Consider the following 18,019-nt stretch of genomic DNA (forward strand, 5'->3'; position numbering starts at 1 on the left):
TGCATAGTCCCTACGTAAGGATTAACAAGGGTTTCGTTGGAGTATTTCAACCATTCCACTGCATTCTGAAATGGTTTAGGGCAGTCAAACGTTACAGGCAATTTACGATCTACATCAGATGTACATTCTTTTAAGTTGTATAAATATATAGCAAAATGCCAGAGAACTATTGCAGTATGTTACATTTGTTCAGGTTTGAGTCCTCCTGTTTTTTATAGTTGGACCATGTCCACGTCCTTCACAGCTATACTGCAATGCCTTGTTGACTAACAGTAGACATCCAAGCTCAGCTGAAGGAAGTTTTTCTTGGATAATGTTGGCATCCACCTCTAGGCTCTTCACCCCAGTCGCTTCGGTGGACTTGAGCCTCTGTCAAACTGGCACGGGATGCACAGACCCAAGGGGTAGGATAGGATAGGCTTAGCTGAAAAACAGAGAGAAAAGTGAACAAATGAAAGAGGACTGCCACCACTCTCAGGCAGCCTACAGGATACACCCTACTCTGCTCTGCACTGCCTGGTAAGGGCAGTTGGATGATGTGGGGGAGAGGAGAACGGGGAAAAGCACCGGCCGAGTCGCATGCTATGCTCTGGTGTCTTGTGTCACTCTTTTCTCTGGGGGGGGGGGGGGGGGGGGGGGGGGGGGCACGTTCAAGTCACATGGCTTTGCTTGATCTGTTACATAAACACAGACCTCCGTGGCCTCTAGTCGGCTCCCGTCAACTTAGTTCTGCAGAGAGGGAAAAACTCTACGGGAAAGTGACATTGGCGAGGGGCTGAGGAGAGGAGAGCTGTCGAGGTGTTCACTTCTCTTCTGTCCATGTGTCCTTGTTGTTGCACCATTCCAACTCCACTGCAGACAGACAGCACAACTCTCACTGACCTCTTCGAGGTGACAACTGACCGACCACGAGCAAATGCTTGTGGAGCTGTCGTTTGAACAGAATGTGCCATTTTGTGCAGCAACAGATGACTTTAAAAGGAATCTGCAGGTGGTTTATCATCTCAACAGATCATTGAATAAATATTAACTGAATGAACATAATTTATTATATAATGACTAACTTATTATAACCAGAAAATAACATAAATAGATTAGGCTAGTTACTTGACTATCTGTGTCTTTTGGGTGGCAGCAAGATTTTAGAGCTGTGTATGTGATCCGACTAAGAGAAGAAGCCACGTGATGGTCTGACTGTGTTGCTCCCCCCTAGGGACAGCACAGCACATGGCTGTCTAGATGAACCCCAAATGCTCCAGTGATTCCAGCAGCATCCCATCTCCTTCTTCCCTTGACCCCAGCAGGGGTGCATGCAATGCCAGAACTCCTCAGTCAGATGCAGGGATGAGGGAAGAAAGGGATGCAAGGAGGAGGGGATGTTTGGAGGCAAAGCCTCTGGAGGATGGGTGGGTCCTTCAGGTCCAGCTGGCTTGGTTTCAGAGCCAGCACCCACTCAGTCCGCTCACTCACACACCCTCCCGTCTCATCACTAAAATGGCCAAGATGCTCATCGTGCACACTCTTCACAGAGCTCTCCACACTCTCTTCAGCCCGCTCAGTTTTCACGCGACTCTCATATCACACTCTCATGGGTTGAACTGTTTAGAGAAGTGTATATTTCACGAAGAAGTGTTAAATACGGACTCTTTTTGGAAAATACTGGTCTTTAGGTGAAAGAATGATAAGTATGACCAGTAACCCTTATTCCGTGTCAGAGGATTCCAGTGATGTCTGAGCAGAAATATTGTTGATCATAAATGTTGATCAATTGGCCAAGTCCGTGAGGTATTAGCAAGGGAATCATCCAAAATACAGGTGATAAAAGTGACATTTGTTACCCACACTCCCCAGTTTGCTAATGAAAGAGATTGATATAAGGCATGTACCTCCTTTGTATCCAGATATGTCATTTAATGATAATTCTTGACTTCTGAGTATCTTGCGGAGGAAGACTAAGTCACTCCACACTACAGTCATACAGTCATTGTAGCACTCTGGCATTAGCCAGATACTGGTCTCTTTACTGTTGTGCACCAATTTCAGTTTAGCTGAAGGTGTAACAGCTCTCATCGAAAGGAGTGGACCAAAGCGCAGCGTGGAAAGTGTTCACGATTTTCTATTTTTCAAAAAACACTCAAAACAAAAATAACAAACGTGAAAACGAATGCGCACAGTTCTGTCAGGTACAGACACGAAATAGAAAAGAAGATCCCACAAAACCCAAACGGAAAATGACAACTTATATATGATCCCCAATCAGAGACAACGATAGACAGCTGCCTCTGATTGGGAACCACACACACACACGGCCAAAAACAAAGAAATAGAAAACATAGACTTTCCCACCCAAGTCACACCCTGACCTAACCAAACATAGAGAATAATAAGGATCTCTAAGGTCAGGGCGTAACAGACGGTCACTTCCAGTATTAAACAGTAGTATGATGGCTGGCTCACAATAAAAGTGATTGAGGAACAATTTTTTCAATTAGAAATTAAGTATATCAGCTCGGGTTTTCTTCATGGAGACAAATATTTATGGGCAAAGAACCATATGGTATGAATGAGGTACATGGTTTGCCTCTACTGTACTCATAGATGCATTTTAGTCATATGAAAAAAGCAGTCACATGCGCTAAGTAACATTGTGCTTCCAGTTCTACGGCCTGACAAAAAGCCTTGAGTGTAAACACCATGTCGGAAAAGACGTGGAGCGTAGTGTGGAGTGGGACCTGTCCACCAGTCCCATCTCTGGCCATTCGCCTGGATGGAACATCTAAATATTTGGACACTTGATATGACTGAGTGTACCTGTTGGATACATTGAAGCGGATCTGCTCTAAGGCAATGTGTTTTTTATCTCTGTGTGGCACTTTGGAGAGTGGATATCCCAGCAGGCTAACCCTCTCTCTCTCTCCATTGTTGTTTGTTATAATTAAGGACATCTGTTGTACTGTATATAAATATACAATTCCAGTAGGTGTTGGTCTGTGTGAGTGTTTGTGTATTTAAATGACAGAGAGAAAGAGAGTGAGAGAGATGAGAGAGAGAGAGCACTCATACTTATATGCGCGACCATCCATATGCCAACTACTATGCAGATGCATCTACTTTCCACATTGTGTATTTTCAAGGCAAGCTATCACATCCACAACTAGCTTTACAGGTACCCTAGGCATGGGGAAGTGAGGAGAGGCAGTTGTGTGGTGCACCATGTCTTGCTGAGATCAGAGAAGAGGGCAGAGAGAGGAAGAGCTGTCATCATCTGTGTTAAGCTACAGGGGAGTGAGTGTTGAGCAGTGTTGAGCTACAGAGGAGTGAGTGTTGAGCAGTGTTGAGTTACAGGGGAGTGAGTGTTGCAGTGTTGAGCTACAGGGGAGTGAGTGTTGCAGTGTTGAGTTACAGGGGAGTGAGTGTTGCAGTGTTGAGCTACAGGGGAGTGAGTGTTGAGCAGTGTTGAGTTACAGGGGAGTGAGTGTTGAGCAGTGTTGAGTTACAGGGGAGTGAGTGTTGAGTTATAGGGGGTGAGTGTTGAGCAGTGGAGCTACAGGGGAGTGAGTGTTGAGCAGTGTTGAGCTACAGGGGAGTGAGTGTTGAGCAGTGTTGAGTTACAGGGGAGTGAGTGTTGAGCAGTGTTGAGTTACAGGGGAGTGAGTGTTGAGCAGTGTTGGGTTACAGGGGAGTGAGTGTTGAGCAATGTTGAGCTATAAGGGGTGAGGGTTGAGCAGTGTTGTGTTACAGGGGAGTGAGTGTTGAGCAGTGTTGAGCTACAGGAGGCTGAGTGTTGAGCAGTGTTGAGCTATGGGGGGGTGTTGATCAGTGTTGAGCTAGAGGGGGTGTAGAGCAGTGTCGAGCTACAGGGGAGTGAGTGTTGAGCAGTGTTGAGCTACAGATGGCTGAGTGCTGAGCAGGGTTGAGCTCTAGGGGTGGTGAGTGTTTAACAGTGTTGAGCTATAGGGGGTGAGTTTTGAGCAGTGTTGAGCTATAGGAGGCTGAGTGTTGAGCAGTGTTGAGCTATGGGGGGGTGTTGAGCAGTGTTGAGCTACAGGGGAGTGAGTGTTGAGCAATGTTGAGCTATATGGGGTGAGTGTTGAGCAGTGTTGAGCTATAGGAGGCTGAGTGTTGAGCAGTGTTGAGCTATGGGGGGGTGTTGAGCAGTGTTGAGCTACAGGGGAGTGAGTGTTGAGCAGTGTTGAGTTACAGGGGAGTGAGTGTTGAGCAGTGTTGAGTTACAGGGGAGTGAGTGTTGAGCAGTGTTGGGTTACAGGGGGGTGAGTGTTGAGCAGTGTTGGGTTACAGGGGAGTGAGTGTTGAGCAGTGTTTGGTTACAGGGGGGTGAGTGTTGAGCAGTGTTGGGTTACAGGGGAGTGAGTGTTGAGCAGTGTTGGGTTACAGGGGGGTGAGTGTTGAGCAATGTTGAGCTATAAGGGGTGAGGGTTGAGCAGTGTTGAGCTATGGAGGGGTGGGTGTTGAGCAATGTTGAGCTACAGGGAGTGAGTGTTGCACAGTGTTGAGCTACAGGGAGTGGGTGGGAATGGGAAGGCTGGAGGTGTTGCCACTAACAAGCCTCCCTCAGCTGGGTGGGTGTTAATTTCAATCTGCAGTCAGATGTCCTTAAATTTGACCCTCTGGTACAGGGTCACTTGCCAGGGTGGGGAGGGAGAGATTTTTTCCTTGTCTTTCTCCTTCTCTTTTTTATACTTCCTTCTTGGGCAAAAGGCTGGCGTAATAGAAAACAGACACGAGTCAGAATGTGAGGCATTCACAGGAGAAAAAGTTCAGTTCCGTCCTCACTGTGTGGATAAGTCAGGAGAGGATAAACAGAAAAGGCTAAGTAGTCTAATTATACAGTGTTTGTTGTTTTTACTATGTGGGGGAGATCATGTTGTTGTTAGCTAGTGTGTCACAGCGTCAGATCAGGATCAGGATGGACCCTCCATGCCATCGGCACGGACTTGGCACGGGATGGCTGTGAAAATGTGGACAAAGTTATGTCTGAACAGAGCGTGCAGTCCAACTTCTTCTCCAGGTGGGTTTTGTCCGTTCTCTCCCAAACCCTAGGATGCGTAGCTCTTTCCTCTGTCATACTGTAGGTGTTGTCGGCTGAACATTTTAAATGAGGTTACAATACTTTGATGCAGAATTCAGGTGTAGAATGTTACATTTGAATTGTATGCCAAATGTAGCATGGTTTTTAAATCAACAGGGTAAAGGTATGGTGCAGAAATATGTATTGAGATGAGCCCAATGTGTCTCCTCAGGCACCAGTTTTATTTCAAAAACAGACACATATTTTAGTCCCACTGTGTAAAGCTGGAAGGATATTATTTTGCAGCAGATAAAGAAAAGTAGTTCATCTTGACGTACACCCCTGACACCAGGTCATTTGTAATTCTGTATCATGTATATTCTCTCAGGCCGCTACGACCTAAACATTTGTTAAATTTCTCAAATTGGTTGATCTCAGTTGGCCATATATGGTGGGGATAGAGAGAAAATGTTGAGTTATGGACTAATATTAAGAGAACCGTTATGATATCATCAATAAACGTGGTCCTATGTGGGTTGGGGAGGGGGGATGGGTGGGTGTTTTTGTCTTTTTTCTTTCGTCCTTACTGTTGTGTTTTGGCTGTGTTACCATAAATAAATAAAACATGTCATAAAAAATATACAAAATCCAGAGAAGAATTCCACGCAATTACAGCAAGGTGTTACTGCAACTTGTTTACACCAGGCTAATAAATAATTGTTCTATAAGATGTAGAGATGCAGTTCTCATTATTGTTTTCTTGTTATACAGATTTGTACCATTTGAAATATATTTGACATGTGTTCAAAATATTGGGTTAGATTATGTTTAATGATGAATAAAAGTGGTAAACTATAACTATACATTACTTATTCATATTAGGACACCTGTCAAAGGTCAAGATCATGAGGGCAAGTCAGGTGGGATCACCTTCAATGGGAGAACAAAGCTTATGTTGTAATACTGAAATGGAAAGATAGCCTACATAAAAACAATGCTTTTATTTTGTCATATCACACAGTCATTTTTTTCCCCTTCGGCTAAGTGCGGATACTGAAATCAATATTTACACGATTGATTGATATTAAGAATAGGGTTGCAAAGCTTGTACTTCAATAACTTTAAAAATGTGTATTCATATATAGTTTTCATTTTTTATATCTGTGTCCATATTGTCAATGCGTTTCAAGTAGATAGACCATATGATTTAAGTGAATAAAGCCTTATTTTAAATGAACTGCAACTATTGACTTTTCTTCACAACTGCCACCAGTTTGATGCCAAAACATTGACAACAACTACATATTGACATAGTGAAACAAATAAATATGAAGTATATTTCATGCTGAAAGCCTCATATTTAACACCAATGATATTCACTGACTGAGTTCATGGTTTATATTTAGGATAATGTTTTACAGATTTGTCATTCTATTATTTATTTTAAAACCCTTGAATTTAATTATTTCAAATATTGTACACGTGGGAAGACCACACAGAGGGACATAGATAGTTACGGACCCCTGTGATAATCTGAAGTACCCAAAGGGGTCTTGAGATAGACTACATAAAATCCTTCTAAAGTTCTAAAGTTTCCAGTAATATTCCTCCCTTTGCAACCCTAATTAAGGGAATAAAAACAAAAACTGGCAGTAATACCTAGAATTAAAACTCATACATACATATAGTAATTGAAGGGCATGAGCATGAAACATGTTTATTGCTTTCTTGCATTGGTAACCTCCGACATCTAGCATGGAATTAACATGTAGAGATCCTCAAATAAAACACGGCAATATCACACAGCGAAAGAGTAACGCTAACAAGTTACACAAACGTTTTCTCTTTTCCAGTTCCAGTTCAACCAACTGCATAAAATAATGTTGCAAACTACCCACACTGAATTGATGTACACAGCAGCCAATCACTTCCAAAGCATGCTCTCATGGGGCACCCTTCATTATAAAGCCTAGCCATAGTCCTTACTGGGCTTCAGTTAAACAAACCTGCCTATCCTCAAGTTCTGGGCAGGGATGTAATTGTAGTAAAATGTAAACTCAGTTTACCCACCTTTATTCATTTTATGAACAGTTTACTAACTTATAATACTAGATACGTGTTTCACATGAGGGCTCACCCACCTTATATTGCCCACGGTAGCTGCCGTCTGTGGCCTGGCCATGTGGTGGTAGCTGCCGTCTGTGGCCTGGCCATGTGGTGCTAGCTGCCCCTCTCTCCCCGGTGTGAGACAGCAGCAGCACAGGGTCTGGTGGGTCTGGAGGGCAGGCCTCGTGGCCTCGTGGTAGCTAGACAGACGAACAAGCCTCTCCTGTTCACTGTTTTCACTCAGATGGCAGCTAGCGGAGACAGTGCTGCTATACAATCATGATACTATCAACTCACAAAGCAGGCAGTCAGTCTGCTCTGTGTGTGAGGGGAGTAGGGACACTAGTGGGAGAACATCCTGGGAGAAGCATAGATGGCCTACTTCTCTTCCTTTAAAATCAATCTGAGAGTCCCAGTTCATCATTCAGGGGAACCTACAGTATAGGGATTTTCTCTCCGAATAAGAGTATAGCACACAGAGACACCTCCACATCTGCGTTCTCTCTCTCCTCCCCCATATGCCTCCTATCTTGATATAACCCAGGTGTGTCACTCACTACCTTCCTTTAGCTTGGAGAGAATTAATCTAAATATCCCTTCATTCAAGTCATCGAGAAGCTGCATCATTAATCATTAAACAGTATGAGAATAGTAGAAGCTTTTGAGTAATCTATACACAAGGTCATGAACATATCCTCTCACTATTTATGCATATGCGTTACTTGTCTAAGGTAACGCTCCCAATACTTTTAATGCATTTTTCCACAAAAAGGTGGGTAAACTGTTGCGCAAAGTAAAAAAGTTGGGAACAAAACTGTGTTTACTTGCATTTACACCACTATACCACTGTGTGTGATACAGTATGTCAGCAGTTTTTTTCAAGTCTTTTGCTAAATTGAATTGATTATTAGAATTATTTAAAAAATAATGCACTCCAATAGTTTTATGTGTGTTTTATAATTATAATGTTTAAGAAAAAAGATTTAAAAAATGCTAATTTAGAACCACATTTTTTTGCACAATGGAAGCGAGTGAGAACAATCTGTTTATTAATTTCAAATAGGTCCCAGGGATTATGTTCATAGTTGTTGCTTTTAATTAACATTAGTCTGTTGTGTTGCATTGTCATTATGTACTATTATAGCAAAAGTTGTGTGCAAATATATTATTTAAATCTATTTTGCCTAAATGTTGGGATTAGAGTGGAATTGTTCATCTCAAATAAATATTTTAATGTTTGCAAAAAGTTCACAAACATATTTTATAGGAATATGAGGATCATAACACAATTGCTCTGTATCATGTAATTTGGTAAATTAAAAGAAAGCAAAAGGTTTAATCAACTGATTTAGGTAAATCTGCAGTAACAAGTTGACATTGAAAAAGGTAAAAGAAGAGACTTGACTTCTAGGATCTGGTCGAAGTAAACGTTTTAAAGTAACTGTCTAGTGTTTCCAATATGAGTGAACAAGTTTTCCTTCCAAAAACATGCAATTCAGTATGTTAAAAAGCAGCTTTTCTGTGTTGTAATGGTGTGGGCATACCCCAACAACAGAATGTTGAGTGAGACTGGGCATACACTTGTCATTAAAAATATTTATTCAAGTAGACTGCTGATTGGACAGCACAGCCAATGAGCCAACATGAGATCATGTTATTTGAGGAAATAGCAAAAAAATGTAAATGGTCTGTTTGAGGTGTGGATTTTTAAGTGTATTTTTCTCCAATTTATGCTTTGGCCACAAATACGAGAATAGGACAACATTATTTGGGAATGAGTTAACAGAATATTAACTTTTAAAGGTGAGATTTTCACTGGACAGTTACCTTTAATACAGAGGTTAGGAGTTCAGGTGGTCGTGTGAAAATGCAAAGGCAAAAACCCTCTGGTTTGGGTTGTCCTCCGTCATCAATATACTCTGAGTGGGACAGACAGACAGGAGGGGGGGGGGGGGTCATTGTGTGAGTACATGTAGGTAGTACCAGTGTTTTGAGTATTTGAGTAAACTAATAGAGATGGTGTATAGGCCAGATTGTCTTGATTGTGGTGTTGGGATAACTACAGACCGTGTGTATATATCATTCCTTTATCATTGATCTTGACTTCATAGTACAGTTTCTTCTTCTTTTTGTTGAGTTTAGTCACATAATATCTCAATTTGCAGTAATTCAGCCAGTCAGATGTGCAGCCAGACTTATTACCTACTCCTTTTGCCCCACCTCTTTAAACCATACAGTTTTTCAATTCCTCATCAATCCATGAAGCAAGGATCTGACCTTTTTTATGCTTTATGTGTTTGCCTAAAATGACATACCAAAATCTAACTTCCTGTAGCTCAGGTCCTGAAGCAAGGATATGCGTATTCTTGATACCATTTGAGAGGAAACACTTTAAAGTTTGTGGAAATGTGAAATTAATGTAGGAGATAGGATAGGATATAACACATTAGATCTGGTAAAAGATAAAAGAGAAAGACCATACTTTCAGATAGGAGTCTGGGTGTAATTTAGATTTTGGCCACCAGAAGGCAGCGGTGTGTGTACAAAGTTTAAGACTGATGCAGTGGAGAATTACATTACTTCCAAATATGTTGTATCAAGTCTGCCAGAGGTTTGCCCAAATGAGCCGAATTGGTCAATTGATACATTTCAAGTACATAACTATAGAGAACATACACAAATGCTATGGTAATGCAAATTTTAAGCTTACACACTCCAAGGAATGTCATGCATGATGGACCATTAGCTTATACACTAACTTTCACACATCTAGATGTCTGGGCGGAGTGGGAGTGGAGCCAGAGACAGCAGTGGGGTCAAACTGTAGACCCCAAATCCTACATTTGAACATAAAAAGGGATTTAATCAAACAAAACTATGCTTCATTTTATCTCTGGGACCCTCAGGATGACAAATCAGAGCAATGTTACTGAATGTAAGTATGTCATTTACCTTCAGAGGTGAATGTATCACACCAGTTGCTGTGATATATATATTTTTTTTTGTGCACTCCCCTCAAGCAATAACATGGTCTTTTCCCCCTGTAATAGCTACTGCTAATTGGACACTGCAGTTAGATTAACAAGATTATAAGCTTTCTGCTCATATAAGACATGTCTATGTCCCGGAAGATTGGCTGTAGTATACAACTTCATTCTAGTCACATTAGCACACATTAGCAACAACAATCCTGGTTTAGGGACACCGATCCTGTAGAGGTCAACAGTTCTAAGAGTCAGTTTCTTAACAGGTGCATGTTTTTCAATAAGTAGCAATTTCATAAATGTATCAAGTGCAGTGGCTGGATCCTCCTTTTTAATCACATCATACCCACACATAGTTTTTACATCATCCACATAAGAGTCACAGTAAAAATCTTCTGTGTGATCTCTTATAGACTATTTTAGGCCCATCTTTCAAAACTTTGGCTTTCCTGGATATAGCCCTAATGTTGTGATCACTGCATCCAATGGGTACGGATACAGCTTTAGAACAAAGTTCTACAGTATTAGTAAAAATGTGATTGATACATCTGGATGATCTTGTTCCTGTAGTGTCTGGAAACACCCTGGTAGGTTGATTAATAACCTGAACCAGATTACAGGCACAGGTTACAGTGAGAAGCTTCCTGTTGAGTGGACAGCTTGATGAAAACCAGTCAATATACAGGTCCCCAAGAAAGTAGACCTCTGTTTACATCACATACACAATCAAGCATTTCACACATATTATTTAGATACTGACTGTTTGCATTTGGTAGCCTATAGCAACAACCCAAAAGGTTTAGATGTGCCAAGTGAACCTGCAACCACAACACTTCAAAACATAAGATCTTCTCTAAGCATTTCAGGGATATGGCTTTGAATATATACAGAAAAACCTCCCACATAAGCATTTCTGTCTCTTCTATAGATGTTATATCCTTGTATTGCTACTACTGTATCATCAAATTAATTATCTAAGTGAGTCTCAGAAATGGCTAATATAAGAATGTTATCTGATGTTAGCAAGTTATTGATTTCATGAACCTCCTTAGGGCTAGCTGTCCCGCTAGCCCTAAACTGTTTTATGTTTGATCCAAGTTAAACCATTTAAAGGCAATGCTACTAAATACTAAGAGTGTATGTAATTTTCTGAGCCACTGGGAATGTGATGTACGAAATAAAATCTGAAATAAATCATTCTCTCTCTCTACTATTATTCTGACATTTCACATTCTTAAAATAAAGTGGTGATCCTAACTGACCTAAGATAGGGACTTCTTACTAGGATTAAATGTCAGGAATTGTGAAAAACTGAGTTTAAATGTATTTGGCTAAGGTGTATGTAAACTTCCAACTTCAACTGTATGTGTATGTGTATGTAAAATTTGATTTGGTGTTGTGTATGAGATGTGACTAGTTCTGTTGATGTTGTGTATGAGCTGTGACTAGTTCTGTTGATGTTGTGTATGAGTTGTGTCTAGTTCTGTTAGTTCTTGTCTCTCTTTTATTCAACTAAACCCTTAATTATACTTTTTATGTGTTTCCAGATCTAGTTGAAAAGCCTCTATGACCACCATGAGCTGGAGCTTTCTCACGCGTCTTCTGGAAGAGATCCACAACCATTCCACCTTTGTAGGGAAAGTGTGGCTCACGGTGCTCATCATATTCCGCATTGTGCTGACCGCCGTGGGGGGCGAGTCCATCTACTCTGACGAGCAGACCAAGTTCACCTGTAACACCAAGCAGCCCGGTTGTGACAACGTGTGCTACGATGCCTTCGCCCCACTCTCACATGTCCGCTTCTGGGTTTTCCAGATCATCATGATCTCCACCCCCTCAGTAATGTACCTGGGCTACGCCATCCACAAGATAGCCCGCACCTCCGAGTTGGAGCGCCGGAAGTTCCACCGCCGGAAGCTCATTCATGCTCAAAGGTGGACGGATAGCCACCCGCTTGAGGAGGTGCGGGAGGAGAATGAGGACAACGATGCAGAGCCTATGATCTACCAGGAGGAGGTGGTGGAAGCCCAAGAAGTCAAGCCTGAGCCGGCCAAGCCGCAGAAACATGACGGCCGCCGGCGGATCATGCAAGAGGGCCTGATGAGAATCTATGTCCTTCAGCTACTGTCCCGGGCCGTGTTTGAGATCGGCTTCCTGGCGGGCCAGTATCTTCTCTACGGCTTCCGTGTTAATTCATCATATGTGTGCAATAAGTTGCCCTGTCCCCACAATGTAGACTGCTTTATATCTCGGCCGACGGAGAAGACCATCTTCCTGCTCATCATGTATGTCGTCAGCTGCCTCTGCCTGCTCCTCAACGTGTGTGAGATGTTCCACTTGAGCATTGGAACATTCCGAGACACTCTCCGCAAGAGGAGGAATCAGGAGGGTCGACGGCCCTCGTACAGCTACCCGTACTCCCATAACATCCCCGCCTCTCCCCCCGGGTACAACCTGGTCATGAAGTCAGACAGGCCCAACCGGATTATCCCCAACAGTCTAATTATGCACCATGAGCAGAACATGGCCAACGATGTCCAGGAACATAACCAAGAGTGCACCAGTCCAGATGACAACATCCCCTCGGACCTAGCCAGTCTGCACCGCCACCTACGGGTGGCCCAGGAGCAGCTCGAAATGGCCTTCCAGACCTACAACACCAACAAGAACCAGCCCACCTCGAGGACAAGTAGTCCTGGAAGCACCTTGGCAGAGCAAATCAGGGTCAACACAACCCAGGAGAAACAAGGAGCCAGGCCGAAATCAGCCACTACAGAGAAAGCTGGGACCGTTGTAAAAAATGCAAAGAGTTCTGTATGGATTTAGGAATGATTAACTTCACGTGGTACAGTAATCTTAGTGAAAAGTCATTTTCAATCTCCAGGTCCATATTCTGTGGATAATGGAAGATGTGAAATGAGACAAGATAGGTAAAAGCTTTGGAGCGTGAATCGATTGCTCTGCCTGAATAGATTTAGCTTTGTCACAAGGAGAAACCAGCAGTGTGACGTGTCAGATCAGGAGCACACAAAATAGGCACGATTTACATGTGATATCAAAACAATGGTAAACAAAAAAAGGAAAAACAAACATGAAGATATCACTAAATACAGTAGTAGTGTATCCTATTATTAGGGTGTTTGTTTGTGCTTTAAATAACATAGCTTGAACATAGTTAATATATGCATATGTTGCTTATTCAAACTTTTCTTATTTTAGCTACTTACGAATATAGGGAGATATAAAATGAACCATGATGGCAATATATTTAGAATTATTTTTACTGGGATTATTAATTTAACCTTGCTTTTGAACTGGATTAATTTGACAGAATACGTTTAATTTGTCTTTAAAACTATAACAATAGGCAAGTGTCTTTTTTAAATGGTGGTCTAGTTAAAAGCAATACAGTGGTAAGCACATTTTAATGGCACTACGATTGAATCCTGATGATGTTTAAGAAAAGGACGGTGAACCAAATGTGAAAAGTAATCTAGAAATTCCTAACTGTTCAGATTTGCACTTGGAACCTTTTAACTAATTTTGAGTTGTATTAAGACATTTAGAAAAATATGCATTCAGAATTTATTGAGGAAGAAATGCTGGATATGTATGGGTTATGTTGAAATATAAGATGTGAAATCTTATAGGACAAATGGTGTTTTATCAGCAGAGGTTTGAGCAACACTGTTCTCCATAGAGTAAGATTTTATTTCACTCTAGTTTTCAAAGAGTTGTTGTAAGATTACATTTTTATTTAGCATTCTGCAGTGACAGAAAAAGGTAAGTAGGTTGTTGTTTTGAAAATCTAAACGACCAATTTCTGATAATTTCTGCTTTTTTGGTGGGGCAGATAATGAATGAATTGACTTTGTTACATTTTAACACATTGTACATATACAGTACAATGCACATAGTAGAAGATGTACACTGAGTGAACAAGACATAAGGACACTTGCCTAATATTGAGTTGCACCCATTTGCTAAATGACTAAAATGTATAAATGTAAATGTGTCGAAAGTGTTTCACAGGGATGCTGGCCCATGTTGACCCCTATGCTTCCCACAGTCATGTCAATTTGGTCTTTGGGTGGTGGACCATTCTTTATACACACAGGAAACTGTTGAGCATGAAAAATCCAGCAGTGTTGCAGTTCTTGCCACAAACCGATGCGCCTGGCCCCTACTACAGCACCCCATTCGAAGGCACTTAAATCTTTTGTCTGAGACACATACACAATAATGTCGCAATTGTCTCAAGACTTAAAAATCCTTCTCCTCCCCTTCATCTACAGTGGCTTGCGAAAGTATTCACCCCTTGGCATTTCCCACTTTGTGCCTTACAATCTGGAATGAAAATGGATTTTATGGGGGTTTATATAATTTGATTTACGCAACAGCCCTACCACTTTGAAGATGCAAAATATGTTTTATTGTGAAACAAACAAGAAATAAGACAAAAAAACAGAACTTGAGCGTGCATAACTATTCCCCCCCCCCCCCCCCAAAGTCAATACTTTGTAGAGCCACCTTTTGCAGCAATTACAGATGCAAGTCTCTTGGGGTATGTCTCTATAAGCTTGGCATATCTAGCCACTGGGGTTTTTGCCCATTCTTCAAGGCAAAACTATGCAAGCTCCTTCAAGTTGGATGGGTTCCGCTGGTATACAGCAATCTTTAAGTCATACCACAGATTCTCAATTGGATTGAGGTCTGGGCGTTGACTAGGCCATTCCAAGACATTTTAAATATTTCCCTTAAACCACTCAAGTGTTGCTTTAGCAGAATGCCTCGGGTCATTGTCCTGCTGGAAAGTGAACCTCCGTCCAAATGTCAAATCTCTGGAAGACTGAAACATGTTTCCCTCAATTCTGACCAGTTTCCCAGTCCCTGCCTATGAAAAACATCCCCACAGGGATGGTGTTCTAGGGGTGATGAGAGGTGTTGGGTTTGTGACAGACATAGCGTTTTTCTTGATGCCCAAAAAGCTCACTTTTAGTCTCATCACATGCCTTTTGGCAAACACCAAATGCGTTTCCTTATTTTTCTCTTTAAGCAATTACTTTTTTTCTGGACACTCTTCTGTAAAGCTCTGTGGAGTGTATGGCTTAAAGTGGTCCTATGAACAGATACTCCAATCTCTGCTGTGGTGCTTTGCAGCTCCTTCGGGGTTTTATTTAGTCTCTTTGTTGCCTCTCTGATTAATGCCCTCCTTGCCTGGTCTGTGAGTTTTGGTGGGCAGCCCTCTCTTGTTGTTGCGGTGCCATATTCTTTAAATGTTTTAATATATACTGAGATCATGTGACAGATCATGTGACACTTATATTGCACACAGGTGGACTTAAGTAATTATGTGACTTCTGAAGGTAATTGGTTGCACCAGATCTTATTTAGGGGCTTCATAGCAAAGGGGGTAAAAGGGGGTGAATACATATGCACATACCACTTTTCCATTTAAATTTGTATTTTTAGAAACAAGCCATTTTTTTCACTTCACTTCACCAATTTGGACTATTTGTCTATGTCAATTACATGAAATCCAAATTAAAATCCAGTTAAATTACAGGTTGCAATGCAACAAAATAGGAAATACGCCAAAGGGGATGAATACTTTTGCAAGGCACTGTACACTGATTGAAGTGGATTTAACAAGTGACATCAATAAGGGATCATATATTTCCCCTGGTTTCACCTGGTCAGCCTATGTCATGGAAAGAGCAGGTGTCCTTAATGTTTTGTACACTCAGTGTATATCCTCATAAGTTTAAGTTTATATATTTTCTCATATTTAGGAATCTGTCTTGAAAAAAGAAAGCATTTTATTAGTTTTTTACCACCCTTTTCTCCCCAATTTCATTATTGTATATATATTTTATTTTTAACCCACCTTCGGAGGACACATCTTTTTCTATTTTGACAACTTTTCTGCTACATATACATACATTTTACATACACATTTTGCATACACATTTTACATACATGGTACTTTTATTTAAAGCAATCACATATCAATAATACATTACCAAACATAAATTATTTCATCCCACCCCTCAGCCACTCTCAGCCCATTCCACCTATCACAATAGAACCCTCTTGTTTGGTTTCATTGCTGCAACTCCCCAACGGGCTTGGGAGAGGCAAAGGTCAACTGATGCGTCCTCCGAAACATGACCTGCCAAGCCGCGCCTCAACACTTACTCACTTAACTCGGAAGCCAGCTGCATCAATGTGTCGGAGGAAACATTTTTAGACTGACAACAGAAGTGAGTCTGCAAGCGCCTGGCCCCCCGAAAGGAGTCGCTAGAGCGCGATGAGTCAAGTTAAGTCCCACTTTATGGTCTTAAGTTTCATCAGCTGTGTTGTACAATATGATATAAAACACAGGAAATATGGAATTTTGACTGCACTGGGCCTTTAAAACTTTCAGAAGGCAGGTTTCCTTTTACCCAGATTTATTAGACAAAAGCAATGTTGCAACTACAAAACACAAACATTGCGACACATTTAATGGAAACGGCAGCCATGGGAGAAATGTTCGAAAGATCGACAACATTTTTATCTGTTCGACAAGAGTGAATTTTTAAATGGGTGTCATGACTCTCTTATCATAAGAGTAGGGGTGTTAACCAGCCATAAAATGATGCAATATATGTCACAACAGGTGTAAATATATTGGTCATGACAGTGTTATGACCATATTACGCCAGGTTATACACTGTTATGACATATTATGACATGGTTATGACCGTGTCATAATGTGTAATGTCACTGGCTGTTAAGTAAAGTGTTACCCAAGTATCACCATCCAATTTTTTTCTACAAGATTGCAATTTCTACCATTGCAACGACTGTGGCGATACGTTGGCAAATCAGACTGATTAGAAATGGCAAATATTAGTCTATTCTTGCACACTATCCATGCTGGGTTTTGCAGGCTACCTGAGACATGAAACAGATAGATGGAAGGGCATACAGGCAATTTATTAATGCACAATTTGCATGGAAACACTTCAACCATTTAATTTGTGTTTGACACTCGGTCAAGGGTACTTTGTCTTGGTTTTCAGACAATTGTTGCATTTATTTTTGATGCAAACTTTCTAAATGTCGACCAAAAAAAATCTCTGGCCAAGTTGATGGAAACATAGCTAGTGTAAATTAATGAAGTTGTTTTCTGCGTTGTTTATTGTCGATACATAATTCTGCCTTTAGCATTATGAGACTCCAAAGTGCCTCAAATGGTTAAGATTGTTCCTGTGTTTTATTTAAAAAATAATAATAAACCTAGATGAAAATGCTTGGTGTGTCTCTAATTATATGTCATTGCATAGAAATAACCACACACAGACACCCGCTATAAGTACGGAGTACAGAATAACATGACATCCAATAACTGCAATCACATTTTTCGCTTACTTGACCAATTTTAGTAGGTATCATAATTGCAAAAGTGTTTTCTAATGATCAATCAGCCTTTTAAAATGATCAACTTGGATTAGCTGACACAACGTGCCATTGGGACACAGGAGTGATGGTTGCTGATAATGGGCCTCTGTACGCCTATGTAGCCGTTTCCAGCTACAATAGTAATTTACAACATTAACAATGTCTACACTGTATTTCCTTTTCTTTCAAAAACAAGGACATTTCTAAGTAACCACAAACTTTTGAACGGTAGTGTACAGATAAGATTACATGGGAATGCACTCAACTAATGCTTTTTTATTACATGCTGTTACTGACATGTTTACACCAGAACCTCATTTATGGGCGTAGCTTGCTTATCTAGCCATTGAATTACACACTAAAGTTAGTGTGCAGCAGTGGAGGCTCCTCAGAGGAGGAAGGGGAGTGCATTTCCATGTAATCTTCAGTGAAATTTCATAAAAATAAAATAGTG

General features: G+C 41.1%; 1 protein-coding gene across 1 annotated transcript; it reads left to right on the plus strand.

The window, feature by feature from the left end:
• Positions 1-4,642: 4,642 nt before the first annotated feature.
• On the plus strand, positions 4,643-17,417 carry LOC115101761 (gap junction gamma-1 protein-like). The gene is made up of 2 exons (XM_029621227.2): positions 4,643-5,029; positions 11,667-17,417. Exon 2 carries the CDS (start codon positions 11,686-11,688, stop codon positions 12,943-12,945), a length of 1,260 nt encoding a protein of 419 aa, XP_029477087.1. The 5' UTR covers positions 4,643-5,029; positions 11,667-11,685; the 3' UTR covers positions 12,946-17,417.
• Positions 17,418-18,019: the final 602 nt, after the last annotated feature.

The sequence above is a fragment of the Oncorhynchus nerka genome, linkage group LG20, assembly GCF_034236695.1.
Source record: "Oncorhynchus nerka isolate Pitt River linkage group LG20, Oner_Uvic_2.0, whole genome shotgun sequence".
Classification (NCBI taxonomy): domain Eukaryota; kingdom Metazoa; phylum Chordata; class Actinopteri; order Salmoniformes; family Salmonidae; genus Oncorhynchus; species Oncorhynchus nerka.

Coding starts and splice junctions, on each gene's coding strand:
- LOC115101761 (XM_029621227.2), top strand. CDS start 11,686: ATGACCACCATGAGCTGGAGCTTTCTCACGCGTCTTCTGGAAGAGATC.